The 21,913-nt window shown below is 40.8% G+C and overlaps 1 protein-coding gene across 1 annotated transcript in view; it reads right to left on the reverse strand.

Annotated features, from left to right (window-relative positions):
* Nucleotides 1-7,457, reverse strand: part of MLANA (melan-A) — a 32,215-nt gene extending 24,758 nt beyond the window's left edge. Inside the window, exons 1-3 of the mRNA XM_032392453.1 lie at nucleotides 7,405-7,457; nucleotides 5,618-5,719; nucleotides 1,382-1,478 (exon numbers count right to left, since the gene is read on the reverse strand). Of these exons, the coding sequence (XP_032248344.1) occupies nucleotides 1,382-1,478; nucleotides 5,618-5,694 (174 nt within the window). The 5' untranslated portion in view covers nucleotides 5,695-5,719; nucleotides 7,405-7,457. The remainder of the gene's footprint in view (nucleotides 1-1,381; nucleotides 1,479-5,617; nucleotides 5,720-7,404) is intronic.
* Between the last annotated feature and the right edge of the window lie 14,456 nt (nucleotides 7,458-21,913).

Consider the following 21,913-nt stretch of genomic DNA (forward strand, 5'->3'; position numbering starts at 1 on the left):
GCAATAGCCAAACTGTGGAAAGAGCCGAGATGCCCTTCAACAGATGACTGGATAAAGAAGATGTGGTCCATATATACAATGGAATATTACTCAGCCATCAGAAAGGATGAATTCCCAACTTTTACATCACAATGGATGGGACTGGAGGAGATTATGCTAAGCGAAATAAGTCAAGTAGAGAAAGTCAGTTATCATATGGTTTCACTTATTTGTGGAACATAAGGAATAGCATGGAGGACATTAAGAGAAGGAAGGGGAAAATGAAGGGGGGCGGAATCGGAGGGAGAGATGAACCATGAGAGACTGTGGACTCTGAGCAAGAAACAGGGTTTTGGGTGGGGGGTATTGGTTAGCCTGGTGATGGGTATTAAGGAGGGCACGTACTGCATGGATCACTGGGTGTTATACGAAAACAATGGATCGTGGATCACTACATCAAAAACTAATGATGTACTGTGTGGTGACTAACATAATAAAATTAAAAAAAAAAAAAAAAGGAGAGAGGGAAACATACCATAAGAGACTCTTAATGACAGAGAACAAACTGAGGGTTGATGGAGAAATGTGTGTGTGGACTGGGCTAGATGGGTAATGGGCTTTAAGGAGGGCACTTTTTATGAGCACTGGGTGTTGTATGTAATGATGAATCACTGAATTCTACTCCTAAAGCCAATATTGCATTGTATGTCAACTAACTAGAACATAAAAGTAAATAAATAAATAAATAAATAAATAAATAAGTAAGTAAGTAAAAAAAAAGAAGAAGAAAAAATTCCGTCAATACCATATTGGCCATCAAAAGAGAATGGACCCTCTTAAAAACCCAGTGGTCCTTTGTGCTGCTGAGGGGTGGATGGTTTCCTCATTGTAGTGATGGCTGGGTGGGCCCTAGGTATGCCTAAATTGCTTGGTATAACAGAGTTAGAACTTGGAACTCCCAGGGAACCTGGGAGGAAAGCGGTAAGGCAGCAAGGTGAGATAAGCAGGCCACTAAATGGAGGAACAGAACCATTGGGAATTCCCAGGAGGATTGGTAAGACCTGGAGCATCTCACATGCTGCTGTTTGCTGTGCAAAGAGGATCAGGACTGCTGCCCCTGTACCCCACAAATTATCAGTGCTCAGCTACACACATAGTGAAGCACTCAAGTTTGCTGTGAGTGGAACCAAAGAGACGGGCCTAGTTTCTGGTTGAGGTTCATGCCAAGGCAGAAGTAAAGGAAGAGCTGCAAGAAGTATGAAGTACAGAAAGATTCATCAGAACCAGAAATGAGAGCTAAAGGTGATCATGAGAATGTTATCCCACTCCCTAGAAATTCAGAGGAAGAAGGGCAAGGGGGTCCTGGATCTGGAGGGATCCCAACAGTGGAAATTTTACTGACCCTCAAGCTTCTGTATCCACTTCGTCTTCTATAATACCAACAGCCAATGAGCAGCAAAATTCCCAGGATCACCATCAGGATGCCAATCCCTGCAGCCCTGGCCCAAGAAAAAGACAAATCCATCTGGGTACAGAAACCTTGTTCTAGATTGTGAAGAAACATGCATCAATCTTCAATCTTCACAGGGACTTTGCCAGCCCAAAGCCACACATCCCATTCCCCAAGTAGTTTCCCACCCCACCCTGCACCACACTGACCACACACCAGGCCTCCAGCACCTATATCCAGGGACAGGAGCTTCTTTAGGAGCCTCACAGGTGTGTGCCCACACAAGTAGTGCTAACTGGCATGGCCTAAGCACCCAAGTTCCAGGCACAAGAGGTGCAGTAGCAACTGACCCGTATGTGAACAATGTATTTACAGAGACTGAGTTATCTTTTCTTTTCATCAGGGCTAGTTTAAAATATTTTCCCCAACTATCATTCCACAAAAAGGATTAATAATTAACTTTGACTTAAGATCTACTCTAAGCTGGGTGCCGTGATGAACATTCCACATGTATTAGATTATTTAATTCTCACAACAACCCTGTAAAGTAGGCACCACTTATCATCCCCATTTCACAGATGAGGAAATAGATTCAGATGTTAAGTGCCTTCCTGATGGGCATACAGAGGTAGCACAAGATGGAGCCAGGATTTGAACTTGAGTTAGTCTCATTTGTGTTTGTGTCCTCTTTGTCTGAAACTGGCCCCCTCACTCCTTGCCCATGACTAATATATCATGTTCAAAGACTCAGCATTACCCCTCCCAGGATGATGGCAACCCATTCTGGCTTCTCTCCATGGTAATCGGCAGTGTGCTTACCTGTCTCTTTTAGGAAAGGAGCTCCCAAATGAGATTTTTGGTTCTGGGTTTGGTTTTTAATTTGTGTCCTTAATGCCTAGAAAAGGTCAGGCACACTGGGTGTTTCAAAAAATATTTCTTGAAGATGGATGGATGGATGAATGGACAGTTGGATGGGTGGCCAAACATATTAATAAAAAATGAACAAACTGCAAAATGAATGAGCCATTTAATGTCTTCTTTAAAATAACTATTTATAAATGTGTGGATTTGGGGCATGATGCTAGCCCCAACATCATTATTTTTTTCCATTTGCAGTTGGAAATGAAGATCTGAAATACCATCTTTAAAGATGCATCCTTCTTTGTCCTAACAGCTTAATTCTCTGTTACTTTCACCTCTTGTGGGTCATTGACATTCTAGTGAAAATGAGGGGATCCACAACTTTCCGCAGAGCAGGTTTTTTGGGGGGATGGAGAAAAGGTAATGAAGAGAAGGAGAGAGCATGTAAAGCAGCCACCGAGGGCTTAGAGCTGGCACATTCCAACTAAAGGGGTGGAAATAGGGCTTGCGGGATTTAGAGGTCTCCAAGACTATAACTATTGCATGGGGATTCCAGAGCCCAGCCTAGCTGTTGGGACATGTGTCTCATATTTACATTCAACTAGGCAAACTTCTCTCCTCTCAGGCCTCTGCTTGCTCCAGGAATCCAGTTCAGGATCACTAAGGACCAAACCAGATGGGTCAGTCCTTTCTGCTTACTCTGTTATCACCTGAGTGATCTGGAAAAGATATTTCAGAATGGCGCTGGGGATAGAGCCCTGAGGATGCTGAGATAAGAGGCCTGATCTCTACAGCCTGCTTGGCTGCCAAGTCAGAGATGCCACCTGACATTTGGAGTCAGAGACTGCAGATATTCAGTAAGCACCTCCCAATTGGCCAGGCATGAATTATTAAAAGATATAGCACTGGGGCTCAGCCTTGGGGAGAACTGTCTGAGCTGAACCTAGAGCAAAGCTGTAGTGTCACTGAGACTGCTCTGCTCCTCAGCAGCAGGATGTAATCTGGACATCTAAGCCAGCCTTTTGAGCCGTGTGTCCAGTGGCCCGTGGGAATGATTAGTTACCACAAAGGCCCTGGAAATAGGGCCTGAAGCTGTGCTTTCCCTGTATAACACTATCAATTAGCTAACATCTGCCTGATTCTCCACATCACAGCTTGATCAAAGTGGAGAGTGCTGTGACTTGCTAAAGAAGGGCTCTGCAGAGCTGGGCGATTTATAGGAGATTGAGCAGCTGAAGGTGAATCAAGATATAGCTGAGGTTTCTCCTGGAGAGATCTTTGCCTTATACCACCTACCTGACCACCTCCTTCTCAAGGCAGCTCAGGCATCAAGTCTATCCTGTCCATCTCTAAACAGGATGGAAGACAGTGCTGGATAAAAACTCTGACCTAATTGTGCTGCTCAGTCCACCCACTTTGTGGATCATGAAGCTGAGACCTACCAAGACTCATCAACATCACCACCACCTTAGCAGCTACTCTGTAATTCACTGAGCACTGATTTGCGCCAAGCATTGTGCCAAGCACCCCACATATAGGCTTTTATTTCATCCTCACAATAATTCTCTGAGGTTGATATGATGTTCATGTCACAGCTGATATCCCCATGATTTTAAGCTGGTAAAATGCCCAAGGCTGTACAACTGGTAAGTGGCAGAACCAGCATTCACGGTGACTAGCCTAAGATACTCAACCAGTGCCTTTCCTGCTATATCATCCTTTCCTGAAATGAAGCTGTCACAAGGAGCATTCAGTGGACTCTTGTGACTGAGGGCAGCTGATTCAATTCCTAGAATGCTTGTGCTTCAATTCCACCCACCAATTCTGTTCATCCCCTTGGACATCTTGACACAGACAGAGCTCTGTTCCAGTTTTTTATGCACAGTCACATTGCATTCACACACGTACCCAATGGCTGATAGAGTGGAAAATATCAGGATATAGCCAGACACACCAAAGAACCCACTACCCAGCTGGGCAGGACTCTCCAGAGTGTCACCAAATGCCTCCTGCAGTACAGTCACCTGAGATGCATGTTAAAGTGCAGACTCTGAGCCCTACCCCCAGACCTACCAAATCAGCCTCTCTGGAAGCAAGGCCTGGGAAACTGCATTTTACAAGCTCCATGAGTGACTTATGCCCTCTTGACTGAGAGAATCTCTCAACCTCTTTTTACTGAGGTTTCACAGAGATACAGTTTGTTGAATCATCATAAAGAAGCTGAAACAACATCCTACCTAACATCATGTGTACCCTAAACATACCCCAAAGAGTATATTTTTGCTCCTGGGACATTTTTTCAGAAGATCTCCCAATCCCCATTCCCAACTGACCATGCAGGGATGTTAGAAAATCCCAGTAGGGTCTTCTGAGGAAATGCTCCCCGCCTAAATTCTTCCTCAGTGCCTTTAATGGGTTCTACATCTTGCTTGCCCCTGCTAGTTCACTCTAGTAAAGATTTTTCAATAGTTCCTTCCCAAGGGAGAGCAAGTTTGCAGGAAGTTCTGACTAGACCACTTAAGACATGGTCCAATAAAAACCTGGTACCTCGTTTGTTCCATTGGAGTCTCCACTCAGAGGGTGGAACCAGATTTAGAGCACCACACTCTTGGGTACTCTAGTACATGCAGAGTGTGTCCCAGCAGCCTATCATCCCACTACAGCACTTACATTTGCTAAAATTATTCTTGAGCCTAATTCTGCACTATACTGTAAGATTTTTTCAAAGATAAGGATGGCATCTCAGACTGACTATACATTGCTTAGCACTTAAAAATGCTGAATCATATAACTACTTATTTAAAATTAATTCATACTATTAAACACCTTTCCTTAGGATAAAATTATGATGCAGAAGTTATGACCAACATCTTCACCCTGGGGTCAGTCTGCAGGTGGAGTTGCACATACCTGCCCTACATTCTCACTAGCTCTTTGGCAACTCACCTTTGTTCTGTCTGCAAACCATCTCCAGGAGCCTGAGTGGAGTAGACAGAACAAGGCTTGAGTAAAGAGTCATTTTGCTCCAGACAGATGTTTTCTAGCTGGGGAACCTACAGCAAATGCCTAATAACTGAGAATACAGACAAAAAAAAAAAAAAAGTCAAGATCCAACTTGTTATCATTCCTATCTCCTTGCCTGTATGGCTTCAGAAGACTGAGCCCCTTGTAGGACCATGGGGTCCCCTCACCACATTACCAGGGATTTTACTCTCTGGAGAAATGAACACTAGAGAGATTTACTGACGAACATGTGCCTGTGAAATCATCAGGATGTGTCATCAAACGGTGAACTGAAAACCCCACTGGGTTCAGTTTTGAACTTACTCTTCAGCTGTGATGTAGGAGTGGTTGTGCCCCTTCTTGGGGTAACCAAGGATGAAGTGAGCCTCTTCTCTTGGCATATTGTGGGGACAGGCCACAGGACACCTAATAGCAGGGGCACATAGGCATCATTTAACACATTCAGAACATCCTCACTCAGCATTTCATAAATAGCCACAAAGACATTCTCTCCAGGTGAACATTAATGATAGCTGGGACCCTCTGGCTTCTGTCTGTGAAAGGATTTGTATTTGCTTTTCTCATTGATATCAAGTGGAAATTGCTCAGGTTTCTAACTGCTTCCACCAACTGAAAATTAATTTCAAAGAAGAAACTACAAACAAAAGCAAAAAACTTTGAAATTGAGTTATTATTGGGGGGGGTGCTCTTCATTTGCTTTCAATTTGACTCTATACCACAAACATAGAGAAACAAAATACATTTTTTAAATATGACATTTTATTATTACTAGTATTATTATTATTTTTAGAGAGGTGGGGGAGAGGAGCAGAGAGAGAGGGAGAGCGAGAATTTTAAGCAGGCTCCATGCCCAACGTGGAGCCTAATGTGGGGCTTGATCTCACCACCCTGAGATCATGACCTGAGCTGAAATCAAGAATCAGATGCTTAACAAACTGAGCCACCCAGGTACCCCCATAAAATGCATTTTTATTCATTCCTTACTTTCCCTGGCACAAGACTGGTTAATAAAAGGAGTTATTTCTCACCAAAGATATTAATTTGATATCAATCTTTGGCCATATAGACAGTTAGATAACATATGAGTATGTGGCTGAGCACAGCATCCTCCAAGTCTACCTTCCAACAAAGGAAATGCCTGGGCTTCTCCATGTTCATTCACCCTACTCAAAACAAGATGAGGACTCCCATAACCTGACTTTGTCTAATGATTTGTTTTCCCTCCCACTGAAATGAATTTTTGTTTCTCCCTCATTCAAGTCTCATGAATAGAGCTTAAATATGTATGTATGTATATATATACATACACACATATGCACAGAACATATATATTATAATACAAAATTTTAAACCATAATACAAACAAATAGACAAGAAGTTCATGAACTGCAGAGGTCATGATTAAAATGTGCTGGTTGGAAACCAACAATGATTTGTTTCTCTTCTCTCCTTGCCATTGTGTATTTTTCTTCCCTCTGGTTCTCATGAATTTCAAAGGTCTGATAATAGAGTTATATTAATGAGCCTGTTTAAAATAGTAGGAGAGAAGTGGGAGAACAGAGTGGGGAATTTGCCACATGAACCCTTTCCACTGGGGCATTTTGTGTGTAACTTTTCCTTCCCAGTTGTAGAAAAGAAATTATAGTTGAACTCACTGATCATCTCAGGTGAATAATGTAGGGGTGAGCCCTGTGTTCAAAATTACAGATACAAAACTCAATTCTGTGTTAAATTGTTTTTGTAAATCTATGTAAACCCTGCAAACAGTGTAGGGACAACAAATGTACCTCATCCCAAACCAAGAGAAGCAGTCTTTCAAGTGACAGTAGAATACACAAGCAGAATCACAAGCAGGATGCAGCCTGAATAACTGCTTTTCCTTGTTCTCTGCTTTTCTTCTTGGCAGTCTAGGAACAGGATTTAGGAGGAGACGTCATGAGCCCTCAGAAGCTGGAGACTTACATTGAGGAGAAATTTTGCTGACAGCCAAGCATCAGGGAAGCAATGAGGGAGGGCAGAGGAGCCCACCAGAATCCCCCAAAACCTGTTTTCTTGGACAACAACAATGGGCGAGAAGGCCATGCTCTTACCTTTCTGGATGGGACTGTTCTGTCTGCTGGCTGGCCCTGTGTGTGAAGATTGCTTCTCTGGCTCTTAATCTTTTAAATTGCTTTTCCTTGTCTCCAGTCCCATGTTAGTCATGAGTCTGGACTTCTGACAGGGTCATCTGTGATTACTTAATTGGCATGAAAGAAACCACCCTCATTCCTCTCCTCAAAAAGTCATTGTTCATTGTGGCCTCTATTTTCCCCAATCTCAGGATTTCCTCCCTGGGAAGGCATTTATTTTAGGTATTGGTCCCTCCTCCATAGGGTAGCCAGATAAAATATAGCAAGCCCAGTTATTTTTTATTTCAGATAAACAATGAATACTTTTTAGTATAACTACATCCCCTGCAATACTTTTTAGTATAATTATGTCCTGCTTACTAGATGGGACATATTTTTATTAAAAAAAATATTTGTGAGATGGCTGGGTGGCTCAGTCAGTTAAGCATCTGCCTTCAGCTTAGGTCATGATCTCAGGGTTCTGAGATCAAGCCCTGTGTTGGGCTTCCTGCTCAGCAGGACGTCTGCTTCTCCCTCTCCCTATGCCCCTCCCCACCCCCTGCTCATGCTCTCTCTTGCTCTCAAATAAATAAAATTCTTTTTAAAAAAGTATTTGTATTTTATCTGAAATTCAAATGTAACTGAGCACCCTATATATACCCTCCCTCATGTTAAAGAGCCTTTAGTCTCAGACCTGGAGACCATCTAGTCCCACCCTCTCCTGATCAAGAAAAGGAAATAGAAGATCCCTAAAGCCTCCTAAAAACTTCCTAATGTTAGGAGTGATTTGGACAGTTAGGTAAGGCCAGGGTCCCCAACAAGAAAATATGGAGTCCGGACAGCTAAAATAAAATAGCGCTGACATCCTGTTTTGCAGCTTACCACCACACTGACATTTTGCTTTGCAACCTTCGCAGAAATGACTTCTGCAAAACATCCTAAAATAAGACAACCACAAAAACATTTGTCAATATCACGGGCAAGTCTGGTCTACCAGACTTCGAAGCAGCGTGACCAAGAACCACAGGCACTAAGGGGACACAAAATCCTGTAACACTAAGCTCCCTGATTTCTCTGTGACATTATTCAGAAATAACTGTCCCCTGGGGAGAGTGGGTTTTGTGCATTTGCAAGCGGCAGACAAAATCTTCTCTTTGATGGTAGATATGACCTACCTAAAGTCTAACTGAAACCAGGGCTGATTTGACCTGACAAAATAATCTACCCTGAGAGTCAACTGTGTATATAGCCCAGAAGCATTTCAGTGGGCCAGAACAGTGCTCACCAGCTCTCTGTAACTGTTATGGACAAACAAACAAAACAAAACATGACCAGAATAAAGGACTGTGACAGTTCTCATCAGCTGAGGACTTAGATTAAATAATTACTCATGGTTTTTGGTACGATTGTAAATGGGATTGATTCCTTAATTTCTCTTTCTTCTGTTTTATTGTTAGTGTATAGAAATGCAACTGATTTCTGTGCATTGACTTTATATCCAGCCGCATTGCTGAATTCCTGTATGAATTCTAGCAATTCTGGGGTGGAGTCTTTGGGTTTTCCACATAAAGTATCATGTCATCTGAGAAGAGTGAGAGTTTGACTTCCTTGCCAATTTGAATGACTTGGCATTCAAGTCATTGAATTGACTTGCTATGTTGACCAACAGTGGTGAGAGTGGACATCCCTGTCATGTTCCTGGCCTTAGGGGAAAAGCTCTCAATTTTTCTCCATTGAAAATGATATTTGCTGTGGGCTTTCCATATATGGCTTCTATGGTATTGAGATATGTTCCCTCTATCCCTACACTGTGGAGAGTTTTAATCAAAAAAGGATGCTGTATTTTGTCAAATGCTTTTTCTGCATCTATGGAGAAGATCATATGGTTCTTGTGCTTTCTTTTGTTAATGTGATGTATCACATTTATTGATTTGTGTTGAACCACAAATCATGTTGATTTGTTGAACCACCCTTGCAGCCCAGGAATAAATCCCACTTGGTTGTGGTGAATAATCCTTTCAATGTACTGTTGGATCCTATTGGCTAGTGTCTTGGTGAGAATTTTTGCATCCATGTTCATCAGGGATATTGGTCTGTAGTTCTCCTTTTTGATGGGGTCTCTGTCTGGTTTTGGGATCAAGGTAATGGTGGCCTCATAGAATGAATTTGGAGGTCTTCCTTCCATTCTATTTTTTGAAACAGCTTCAGAAGAATAGGCATTAGTTCCTCTTTAAATGATTGGTAGAATTCCCCTGAGAAGCCATCTGGGCCTGGACTCTTGTTTGTTGAGATTTTTTATTACTGCTTCAATTTCCTTGCTGGTTATGGGTCTGTTCAGGTTTTCTATTTCTTCCTGTTTCAGTTTGCACCCATTTCTTCCAGATTGCATAATTTGTTGGCATATAGTTGCTCATAATATGTTCTTAAAATTGTTCGTATTTCCTTGGTGTTGCACATGATCTCTCCTAATTCATTCATGATTTTATTAAATTGGGTACTTTCTCTTTTCTTTTTGTTAAGTCTGGCTAGGGGTTTATCAATCTTACTAATTCTTTCAAAGAATCAGCTCCTAGTTTCATTGATCTTTTCTACTGTTCTCTTGGTTTCTATTTCATTGATTTCTGCTCTAGTCTTTATTATCTCTTGTTTCCTGCTTGGTTTAGGCTTTATTTGCTATTCTTTCTCCAGCTCCTTCAGATATAAGGTTAGTTTCTGTATTTGAGACCTTTCTTGGTTCTTGAGAAAGGCTTGTATTGCTGTATACTTCCCTCTTAGGACTGCCTTTGCTGCATCCCAAAGGTTTTGAACACTGGTGTTTTCATTTTCATTTCCATGAATTCTTAAAAATTTTTCTTTAATTTCCTGGTTGACCAATTCATTCTTTAATAGGATGCTCTTTAACCTCCATGTATTTGGGTTCCTTCCTAATTTCCTCTTGTCACTGAGTTCAAGTTTCAAAGCATTGTGGTCTGGAATTGAACATTAGAATAATTCCAATCTTTTGGTACCAGTTGAAACCTGATTTGTGATCCAGTATATAGACCCACTATGTGATCTATTCTGGAGAATGTTCCATGTGCACTTGAGAAGAATGTGCATTCTGTTGCTTTAAAATGAATGCTCTGAATATATGTGTGAAGTCCATCTGGTCCAGTGTGTCATTCAAAGCCCTCATTTCCTTGTTGATCTTCTGCTCAGATGATCTGTCCATTGAAGTGAGTGGGGTGTTAAAGTCCCCAACTATTATTATATTATTACCAATGTGTTTCTTTAATTTTGTTATTAATTGGTTTATATAATTGGCTGCTCCCCTGTTAAGGGCATAAGTATTTACAATTGTTAGATCTTCTTGTTGGAGAGACTGTTTATGATATAGTGTCCTTCCTCATCTCTTATTACAGTCTCTTGTTTAAAATCTAATTTTAAGGATTGCTACCTCAGCTTTCTTTTGATGTCCATTAGCATGATAAATGGTTCTCCACCCCCTCACTTTCAATCTGGAGCTGTCTTCGGATATAAAATGAGTCTCTTGCAGACAGCATATCGATGGGTCTTGTTTTTTATCCAATCTGATACCCTGTGTCTTTTGTTTGGAATATTTACCTATTTACATTCAGAGTAACTATTAAAGATATGAATTTGGTGCCATTGTATTACCTGTATTGTCACTGTTTCTGTATATTGTCTCTGTTCCCTACAGGTCTATTTCACTTTGGGGCTTTCTCTTCACTTAAAGGATCCCCTTTAATATTTCTTGCAGGGTTGGTTTAGTGATCACAAATTCTTTTCGTTTCTGTTTATCTTGGAAGCTTTTTATCTCTCCTTCTATTTTGAATGACAGCCTTACTGGATGAATTTTTCTTGGCTGCATATTTTCCTCATTTAGCACCCTGAATATATCCTGCCAGTTCTTTCTGCCCTGTCAGGTCTCTGTGGATAGATCTGGGGCCAGCTTTGTGTGCCTACCCTTTTAGGTTATGGACCTCTTGTCCTGAACTGCTTTCAGGATTTTCTCTTTGTCTCTGGGAGATTTGCAAGTTTTGCTATTATATGATGGGGTGTTGACCTATATTACTGATTTTGAGGGGGGTTCTCTGTGCCTTCTGGACTTGAATGCCTGTTTCCTTCCCCAGATTAGGGAAGTTCTCCACTATAATTTGCTCCAATATACCTTCTGCCCCCCTCTCTCTTTGCTCTTCTGAGATCCCAGTTATTCTAATATTGTGTGGCTCTATGGTATCACTTATCTCTCAAATTCTCCCCTCTTGATCCAGTAGTTATTTATCTCAGCTTCTTTATTCTCCATCATTTTGTCTTCTATATCACTAATTCTCTCTTCTGCCTCATTTATCCTAGCAGTTAGAGTCTCCATTTTTATTTGTATGTCATTAATAGCCTTTTTGATTTCAACTTGATTAGATTTTAGTTGTTTTATTTCTCCAGAAAGGGATTCTGTAGTGTCTTCTATGCTTTTTTCAAGCTCAGCTATTATCTTTATAATTGTTATTCTGAACTCTAGTTCTGACATCTAACTTATATCCATACTGATTAGGTCCCTGGCAGTCAGTACTGCCTCTTTTTCTCTTTTTTGAGGTGAGTTTTTCTGTCCTGTCATTCTGTTCAGAGAAGTATAGATGGATGAGAAAACAAAATACTAAAATGGGAACAGTGACCCCTGAGAAATATAAACTAAACAAATCAGAAGAGACCCAAAACTGAGAAAAAAAAATTTAAAAAAAAGAGAGAATATAATCAGACAGGTGAACAGAATAGAGCAATACACAGGATCCTGTGTGTATTTTGGTCTGTTTGTTAGAAAACTAGATCCCAAAATTGTAAAGACAGAAAAACTTGTATATGTACAAAAATAAAATTAAATACAATGAAAGGATAGAATGTAACTGTAAGAATGAAAATTTAAAAAAAGAAAGAATACAAACAGAATATGAACAGTTCAGAACAATACAGTATATCCTGGGTGTATTTTGTTCTGTTTGTTACAAGAAACTGCATCTCAAAATTGTAAAGAAAGAAAAACATATATATACAAAAATAAAATTAAATACAATGAAAGGATAGAATGCAACTGTAAAGATGAAAATTTTAAAAGACTTAAAAAAGAATTGGTAAAATAAATTGGTTGTAAAGGAAAAAGAAAAAAATCTAAAATTGAAAGACTGAAGAATCATGAGAAAAAACCATGGACTCTATATACTATTTTTCCCTAGCATTGGAGTTTTGAAGTTCTGTGTGATCAGTAAACTTGGTCCTAGCTGGATGCTCTTGCTGATCTTCTGGGGGAGTGGCCTGTTGGGCTGATTCTCAGGTGTCTTTGCCCCAGGCAGAATTGCACCACCCTTGCCATGGGGCCATGCTAAGTAAGAGGGTCCGGATTGTTCTATGTGGCTTTTGTTCCCTGAGGGCTTTTCCTACAGCTTTAGAGGATGAGAATGAAAATGGTGGCCTCCTAATCTCCAGCCCCAGAGCTGAAAGCTCATGGCCCCCACTCCTCAGTGTGCCCTCAGGGAAAAGCAGTCAATAACTCCTGTCTCTGTGGTCTCCATTTGCACTCCATGCTCACCCAGCCTGTGACTGAGCATTTCTATCTCAGGCATGTGACCCTGTTTCGAGTCTCCAAACCATGCAGACTCCTGCAGCATGCACCCATATTGCTCCTCTTGGGGGGAAGAAAGCAGGGGTCTCACTGAGATTCTGCTGTTTGCTGGGTCCCTGGTCAGAGAGCTGTCTTCTGACTGTGCTGCAGTTTGTGGTTATGACAACACCAAGCTGAAAGCCCACTCCTGGGCTTGCTGATTGCAACTGGTTTCCCTGCTTTGATGCCTTGGAACTCTGCCACTCTCAGGCACTCCCATTCTTTCTGTGACCCCAGGGATCCTGAGACCGCACTGTTCCACCTAGGATTCTGCCCTGCTCAACACCTGAGCATCTTTCAGGCAGGGACGTCCCTCACAGGAACAGATTCTAAAAGTTCCAATTTTGTGCTCTGCTGCTATATCACCTTCCGATAGCCAGCTTATGGAGTCTCCCCCCCCCCCCCGTGGTTTATCTTCTGATATATCACCTCAGATTCACTTCTCCACACCTCCTACCTTGCAGAAAGTGGTTGCTTTTCTATGTGTAGAGTTGCACCTATTCTTTTCTTAGATCTTTGGTTGAGTTTATAGGTGTTCAGAATGATTTGATAGCTATTTAGCTGAATTCCTGGGACCAAACAAAACTAAGGTCTCCTACTCCTCTGCTGTGTTGGAAAGTCAACCACCCTATGTCTTTTGTTTGGAACATTTAGTCTATTTACACTCAAAGTAATTATTGGTAGATATGTATTTATTGCCATTTTGTTACATACTTAGTGGTTGTTTTTGTAGTTTTTCTCTGATCCTTTCCGCTCTTTCTCTCTTTCATGGTTTCATGGTTTGCTGGTTTTCTCTAGTGATATACTTTGATTCCTTAATCCCTATTTCTGGAATACCTCTTACCATTTTTTTATTTGTGGCTACCATTCAGTTTATATATAACATCTTCTGCAAATAGCAGTCTACATTAAGCTGATGGTCACTTAATTTTGAACTCATTCTTTACTTCTTTTCCCTCCACGTTTCAGATATTTGGCATCATAATTTGCATCCTTTTATTTTGTGCTTCTCTTGACTGATTTTTATAGATATACTTTTTTTTTCCCTTTTGTGATTCCTATTTTTCTTACTCTTGCTTACAGTTTTCATTTTCCATCACAGAGTACCCCCTAAATTGCTTGTAGGGCTGGTTTAGTGATCATTAATTCTTTTAACTTCTGTTTGTCTGGGAAACTCTTTTTTTTTAAAGATTTTATTTATTTATCTGACAGAGAGAGAGAGAGAGAGCACAAGCAGGCAGAGTGGCAGGCAGAGGGAGAGGGAAAAGCAGGCTCTCTGCTGAGCAAGGAGCCTGATGTGGGACTCGATCCCAGGATGCTGGGATCATGACCTGAGCCAAAGGCAGATGATTAACTGACTGAGCCACCCAGGCGCCCTGTCTGGGAAACTCTTTATCCCTCCTTCTATTCTGAATAATAGCCTTGCTGGACAGAATATTCTTGGCCACAGTCTTCCCTTTCAGAACTGTTAATATATCATGACACTTTCTTCTGGCCTACAAAATTTCTGATGAAAAATCAGCTGATAGCCTAATGAAATTTTCTTTGTATGTAACTGTCTTCTTTTCTCTTGCAACTTTTAAAATTCTTTATCACTATTTTTTTTTGCCTATTTATTTATTTGCCATTTTAATTACTATGTGTGTTGGTGTGGACCTCTTTGGGTTGAATTTTTGAGGGATCTCTGTGCCTCTTGAATCTGGATCTCTGTTTCCCTTTCCAGGTTCAAGAAGTTTTCAGCTATTATTTCTTAAATACATTTTCTGCCCTCCCTTCTCTCTTTTTTCCTTCTGAGATCCCTATAATGTGAATGTTACTACATTTGATGGAGTGAGTTCTCTTAAGTCTATTCTCATTATGCAGTGTTCTTTTTTTGTTTTGTTTTGTTTTGTCTTTTCCTTGTTCAGCTTGATTGTTTTCTATTACTGTATCCTCAAGGTCATTGACACATTCCTCTGTTTCCTATAACCTACTATTTATTCCATCTATTGTATTTTTAATTTCATTTATTGAGTCCTTCATCTCTGATATGTTATTTTTCATCTCTTTGTCAAGGGTCTCATTGTTGTCTCCACCCTTTTCTGAAGTCCAGTGGGTATCTTTATGATCATTACTTTAAATTCTGTATCAGGCATATTACTTATTTCTGTTTCACTTAAATCTCCTGCTGTGATTTTGTTCTGTTCTTTGATTTGGAGTATGGACCTCTGTTTTCTCATTTTGTCTCCATCTCTGTGTCTGTTTCTCTGTGTTAGGAAAGTCAGCTACAGCTACATTTTCTGCTCTTGAAAGTATTGGTTTTATGAAGAAGAGATCTTGTATTGCCCTGCAGTGCAGTTCCCCATTCACCAGAATGCAGCACTTCAGGGGAGTCTCCTATTTGTGTTGCTTATATCCTACTATTGTGTCTGAGTCTTTTTCTTTCAGTCTAGATGCCTTCGCTGACTGTGTACCTGTTGTGGGCTATGCTTGCTCTCTGTAGTATTAGTGCAATCCAGGCAGATGGGCTCTGAAGGCACATGACTGCAGGAGGGCTCAGGGGCAGGGCAGCAGTGTTAGCAAAATTTGGGTTGTGCTGGTAGTCCTAGGCTGGATCCCCTGAAGCATGTGGCTGCCTGGAGTGCAGCATGTGGAGGTGGAGGCATTGACTCCGAGGGTGGGAGAGGCATCTGTGTACCTGGTGGCTGGGCAGAGTGTGTTTGTTCAGTGTTACAAAAATTTGTGCTAAACCCAGGGCTGAGGCCAGCAGCTTGGAGTGGGCATGGCACACTGCTAGCAGGTTCGGTAGCAAGTGTCTGTACAGTCCTGCAGTTGGCCCTGTGTTATGCTGTGGGACAGGGTAGGAAAATGGTGCCTGCCCAGCTCCTTTGTCCCTGGAAGTCTCCCAACATGCTCCAAAATCACTATAAACATATCTTCCTCCCATTTCCCCAGATATTGTGCAAGCTGTCCCTTCTCTGTTGCCTCTCAGCAGGCTGTTGTCTCTCTAAGGGCAGGGAGCAGCTATCACTCACCTCTGACTCACCCAATGCTGAGTCAGCTGACTTTTAAAGCTCCAGGCTCCATGTCCTGCTGGTTATACAAACTCAGGGAATTCAGTCCCTCTGGTTTTCAACACCAAATATTAAGGGGATTCATCTTTGCTGAGTGGGCTTCCTGGTGTGAGGGACCATTTCTTTCCCCTCTCCATGCCAGCAGTTCCCTCGCTCCTGCAGGCAGCTCCTGACCACTGTTTCTGCCCTTCCTAATCTCTCAGATGTGGCTTCTTCTCTACATTTAGTTGTGGAGTTTGTTCTTCCAATCTTTGGATCACTCTCTGGTTTATTTACATGGATGTGAGTGATATCTAGTTGTAAACATGGGATAGATTGAGTTTAGGGTCCTCCTAGGCTGCCATCTTTCCAAGCTCTCCAACCCTGATTTCTTTTTTTTTTTTAAGATTTTATTTTTATTTACTTGAGAGAGAGAGCACACGTATGTGAGCAGGGGGGGAGGGGCAGAGGGAGAGAATCTCAAATAGACTCCACGCTGAGCACAGAGCCCAAAGTGGGGCTTGATCTCATGACCCTGAGATCATGACCTGAGCCAAAACCAAGAGTTGGACACTTAAATGACTGAGGCACCCAGGAACCCAACACTGATTTCTTTTGAAAAGAAATCCCCACATAGCATTTTTTTTGTTACGATAAGAAATAATCCAGTTGACTTGAGTTATCATCTGAAGGAGAGAGCCCAGCTTGGTTTTTTTTTTTTTTTTTTTAGAATACAAGTAGTCCTTGTTTTTCAAAACCTCACATTTCACCACTTGGCTTTTACAAAACATCTACATTAGTACCTTTTTTTGGTAACTGAAAGAAACTCAGAGATTTTTGCTTTTATGAAAAAAAGTGAAAATAGCATTCAGCTTTTGTTTTGCAGTGAGCCTTTATAGAAGACCAGGGCTTTGGGGGTTGGGGTTGAATTTGACCAAAAGAATAGCAGGTTTCCTTTTGCCAATTATTGTGCACATAGGTTTGTGCAGCCTTTTGCGGATCAAAAGAATCCAGCTCAGCTAGAGTCTCAAGGGGACAATACCTGAGAGCATCTGGCTATGGTGGGATCAGGGAACTGCACCCCAGAAATCAGGTTCTTGGTGTGTTTTTTGATATTTCTTTATATTTTTCTAGAGGTGCTCATTGAAGTCTTTTAAATATTGCAGTCAGTATCAGCTCTACCAGGAGAAACTAAAGGGTTTTAATGAGACATCAGAACCACCCTGGAGTCAATAGCAGAATGTAAGCTGAGAGAATCCCAAGAAGAGGGAAAAAAACCAGAGGAGAGGCAGGGACTCTGGATCCAACCATCTCTCTCATCCAGTGTTTCCTTCCAAGTCTAAATTTCAGGAGTTTTTTGTTTGTTTGTTTTGTTTTGTTTTGCTTTTTGTTTGTTTGTTTAGAATATGTTATTGGACTAACAATGTTGGAAATTACTGAGCTAAATAAATTTAAACAGATTTCCTCATTATAACTCTTCTAACATCCTTAATATACTAATGCGCTTTATAAATCTTCAAGGAAAGACAATTGCCAGCAGAGTTTCTCAAACTGTTTTGTCATGGTGTAAGATTTCACTAACACTGGTGCTACAAGGAACAATGCCCTTTGAGCCACGTCACAATGAAGAGCCATTATAGATACAGTTTCTTGTGTGGTTGGCCTTTTTTCTTTAAGTATTTGACAAACAGCCTGCAACACAGTCCTTTTCCACAAAGAGGTCAGTCCAGTCCTTAGTTGTATATTAAATGTATTGTATTCTTACTGTGTGCCAGAAACTGAGTGAAGCAATTAACTGATTATCTCATTTCCTCCTTGAATCTCCACAGGAGCACTGTCAAGTGGGTATTGTTAATACCTCCACTTAAGAGAGGAGGAGAAGACTGAGGGCTATGAAGTTTGGATAACTTACTCAAGGTTACTAGATAGTAAGTGGCAGAATGGAGATGACCAAACTCCCATTCTTTTTTTTTTTTTTCAATTCAATTAGCCAATATATAGTACATCATTAGTTTTTGATGTAGTGTTCAGTGATTCATTAGTTGCATATATATATATAACACCCAGTGCTCAACACATCACGTGCCCTCCTTAATGTCCATCACCCAGTTACCCATCCCCCCCACCCACCTCCATTCCTCAGTTTGTTTCCCTGAATCAAGAGTCTTTCATGGTTTGTCTCTGTCTCTGATTTCTTCCCATTCAGTTTTTCCTCCCTTCCCCTATGATCCTGTGAGCTATTCCTTATATTCCACATATGAGTGAAACCAAATGATAATTGTCTTTCTCTGATTGACTTATTTCACTTAGCATAATACCCTCCAGTTCCATCCATGTCAGTGAAAATGGTAGGTATTCATCCTTTCTGATGGCTGAGTAATATTCCATTGTATATATGAACCACATCTTCTTTATCCATTCATCTGTTAAAGGACATCTCATCTCAGCTCCTTCCAGTTTGGCTATTGTGAACATTGCTGCTATGAACATTGGGGTGCATGTGTCCCCTTCATTTCACTACATCTGTATCTTTGGGGGAAATAACCAGTAATGCAATTGCTCTATTGTTAACTTCTTGAGGAACCTCGATCCTGTTTTCCAGAGTGGCTATACCAGCTTGCATTCCCACCAGCAGTGTAAGAGAGTTCCCCTTTCTCCACATCTTCACCAACATTTGTTGTTCCCTGTCTTGTTAATTTTAGCCATTCTAACTGGTGTAAGGTGGTATCCTATTGTGGTTTTGATTTGTATTTCCCTGATGGCAAGTGATGTGGAGTATTTTTTTCATGTGTCTGTTGGCCATTTGGATGTCTTCTTTGGAGAAGTATCTGTTCATGTCTTCTGCCCATTTTGTGACTGGATTATTTGCTTTTTGGGTGTTGAGTTGCATAAGTTCTTTATAGATCTTGGATACCAGCCCTTTATCTGTTACATCATTTGCAAATATCTTCTCCCATTCTGTGGGTAGACTTTCAGTTTTGTTGACTGTTTCCTTTGCTGTGCAGAAGCTTTTTATCTTGATGAAGTCCCATAGTTCATTTTTGCTTTTGTTTCCCTTGCCTTTAGAGATGTGTCTTGCAAGAATTTGCTGCAGCTGAGGTCGAAGAGGTTACTGCCTATGTTCTCCTCTAGAATTTTGCTGGATTCCTGTCTCACATTGAGGTCTTTCATTTTGAGCCTATTTTTGTGTGTGATGTAAGGAAATGGTCCAGTTTCATTCTTCTGCATGTGGGTGTCCAGTATTCCCAGCACTGTTTATTGAAGAGATTGTCTTTTTTCCATTGCATATTTTTCCTGCTTTGTCGAAGATTAGTTGACCATAGAGTTGAAGGTCCATTTCTGGGCTCTCTTTTCTGTTCCATTGATCCATGTGTCTGTTTTTGTGCCAATACCATGCTGTCTTGATGATCACAGCTTTGTAATAGAGCTTGAAGTCAGGCATTGTGATGCCACCAGCTTTGTTTTTCTTTTTCAACATTCCTCTTGCTATTTGGGGTCTTTGCTGGTTCCATACAAATTTTAGGATTGTTTGTTCCATTTCTGTGAAAAAAGTTGATGGTATTTTGATAAGGATTACATTGAATGTGTAGATTTCTCTGGGCAGCATAGACATTTTAACAATGTTAATTTTCTAATCTATGAGCATGGAATGCTTTTCCATCTCTTTGTGTCTTCCTCAATTTCTTTCATAAGTGTTCTGTAGTTTCTAGAGTACAGATCCTTTACCATGGTGCCTCACCTAGGGGAAAACTGCTCAGGAATTAAACACGGTCCAGCATAAGACAGCTTTAAGACTTGTTACTCTTCCCCAGATTTAGTTATTTATTTAGAACATATGTTCAGGAACGCTCTATGTTGATTTCCTTGGCCTTCTCAAGGGCAGGGACTGTGTCTTTTTCACCTTTGCAATATCAGTTGCTGGCATGAAGTAGGAGCTTTACAGCTATTTCTTTTCTTTTCTTTTCTTTTTAATTATGTTGTTAGTCACTATACAATAACATCATTAGTTTTTGATGTGGTGATCCACGATCCACTGTTTTCGTATAACACCCAGTGCTCCATGCAGTATGTGCCCTCCTTAATACCCATCACCAGGCTAACCAATCCTCCCACCCCCCTCCCCTCTAAAACCCTGTTTGTTTCTCAGAGTCCATAGTCTCTCATGGTTCATCTCTCCCTCCGATTCCCCCTCCTTCATTTTTCCCTTCCTTCTCCTAATGTCCTCCATGCTATTCCTTATGTTCCACAAATAAGTGAAACCATATGATAATTGACTTTCTCTGCTTGACTTATTTCGCTTAGCATAATCTCCTCCAGTCCCATCCATTGTGATATAAAAGTTGGGTATTCATCCTTTCTGATGGCTGAGTAATATTCCATTGTATATATGGACCACATCTTCTTTATCCATTCATCTGTTGAAGGGCATCTCGGCTCTTTCCACAGTTTGGCTATTGTGGACATTGCTGCTATGAACATTGGGGTGCATATGGCCCTTCTTTTCACTACATCTGTGTCTTTGGGGTAAATACCCAGGAGTGCAATTGCTGTGTCATAGGGTAGCTCTATTTTTAATTTTTTGAGGAATCTCCACACTGTTTTCCAAAGTGGCTGTACCAACTTGCATTCCCACCAACAGTGTAAGAGGGTTCCCCTTTCTCCACAACCTCTCCAACATTTGTTGTTTCTTTCCCTGTCAATTTTTGCCATTCTAACTGTTGTAAGGTGGTATCTCAATGTGGTTTTAATTTGAATTTCACGGATGGCTAATGATGAGGAACATCTTTCCTTTGTCTGTTAGCCATTTGTATGTTTTCTTCAGAGAAGTGTCTTTTCATGTCTTCTGCCCATTTTTTGACTTGATTATTTGTTTTTTGGGTGAGTTTGAGAAGTTCTTTGTAGATATTGGATACCATCCCTTTATCTGTAGTGTCATTTGCAAATATCTTCTCCCATTCTTTATAGCTATTTCTTGAATGCATGAATAAAATAATAAATGAATGAAGAGATGGATTTACAACTGACCCTGGGATGGTACATATTTCCTAACAGAGACATTTCCCAAATTCTTTCATCCAGTCAATAAATATTTGTTAAACATCCACCATATGCCAAAGACTGAATTCAGTAGTCACCAAAAAATTTGAGTTGCTTTTGCCCTTTCTGAATCTCTAATGCTCTCTGTCATGTGAGAATTATGTGACATGTGAGAAGTATGACCTTCTCAGACTGGGACAGTGTGAGGCATATACTCTTTTCCTGTATGAATTCATCAGGAGTATAAATCCATATTGGTTGATTGGGGAGGGGGTTATTGTGCAATGATTAAGAGTTGAAAGGATAATGCCTCCAATGAAAGAATTGCATGAACACCCAAAGGCTGGGAGACACAGAAGGTATGTAATCAATGTTTAATAGAAAAATGCATGCAGATACACAGGATTGAGCCAAGTTCTGGGCCCCAAAGCAGAAAGGGAGTGACCACTTTCTTAGCAGCTTGTCAAGGTCACTATGTGTTAGACACCCTGCCCAGGCCCATGGCGTGGCCACTTTGTGCTCTATAGGGGGTACTGACTGGAATGTTGGATGCTAGCAATAGAATCCACTTCACCCCAAGAGTCTCTACTTGAGTCTTTCCCATGAGAGATAATATGAATACAGTGGCAAAATAGGAGTCAGGGGTTCAAGTCCTATCTTTGCAGTTTATTAGCCATGTGACTTTGGATAAGTTACCCTATCTTTCTGAGCCTCAGTTTGCTCAATTGTAAAATGGAGATAATTTTAATATTTAGGATTATTCTTATTT

Source organism: Phoca vitulina, unplaced genomic scaffold, assembly GCF_004348235.1.
Source record: "Phoca vitulina isolate PV1807 unplaced genomic scaffold, GSC_HSeal_1.0 scaffold67, whole genome shotgun sequence".
Taxonomy (NCBI): domain Eukaryota; kingdom Metazoa; phylum Chordata; class Mammalia; order Carnivora; family Phocidae; genus Phoca; species Phoca vitulina.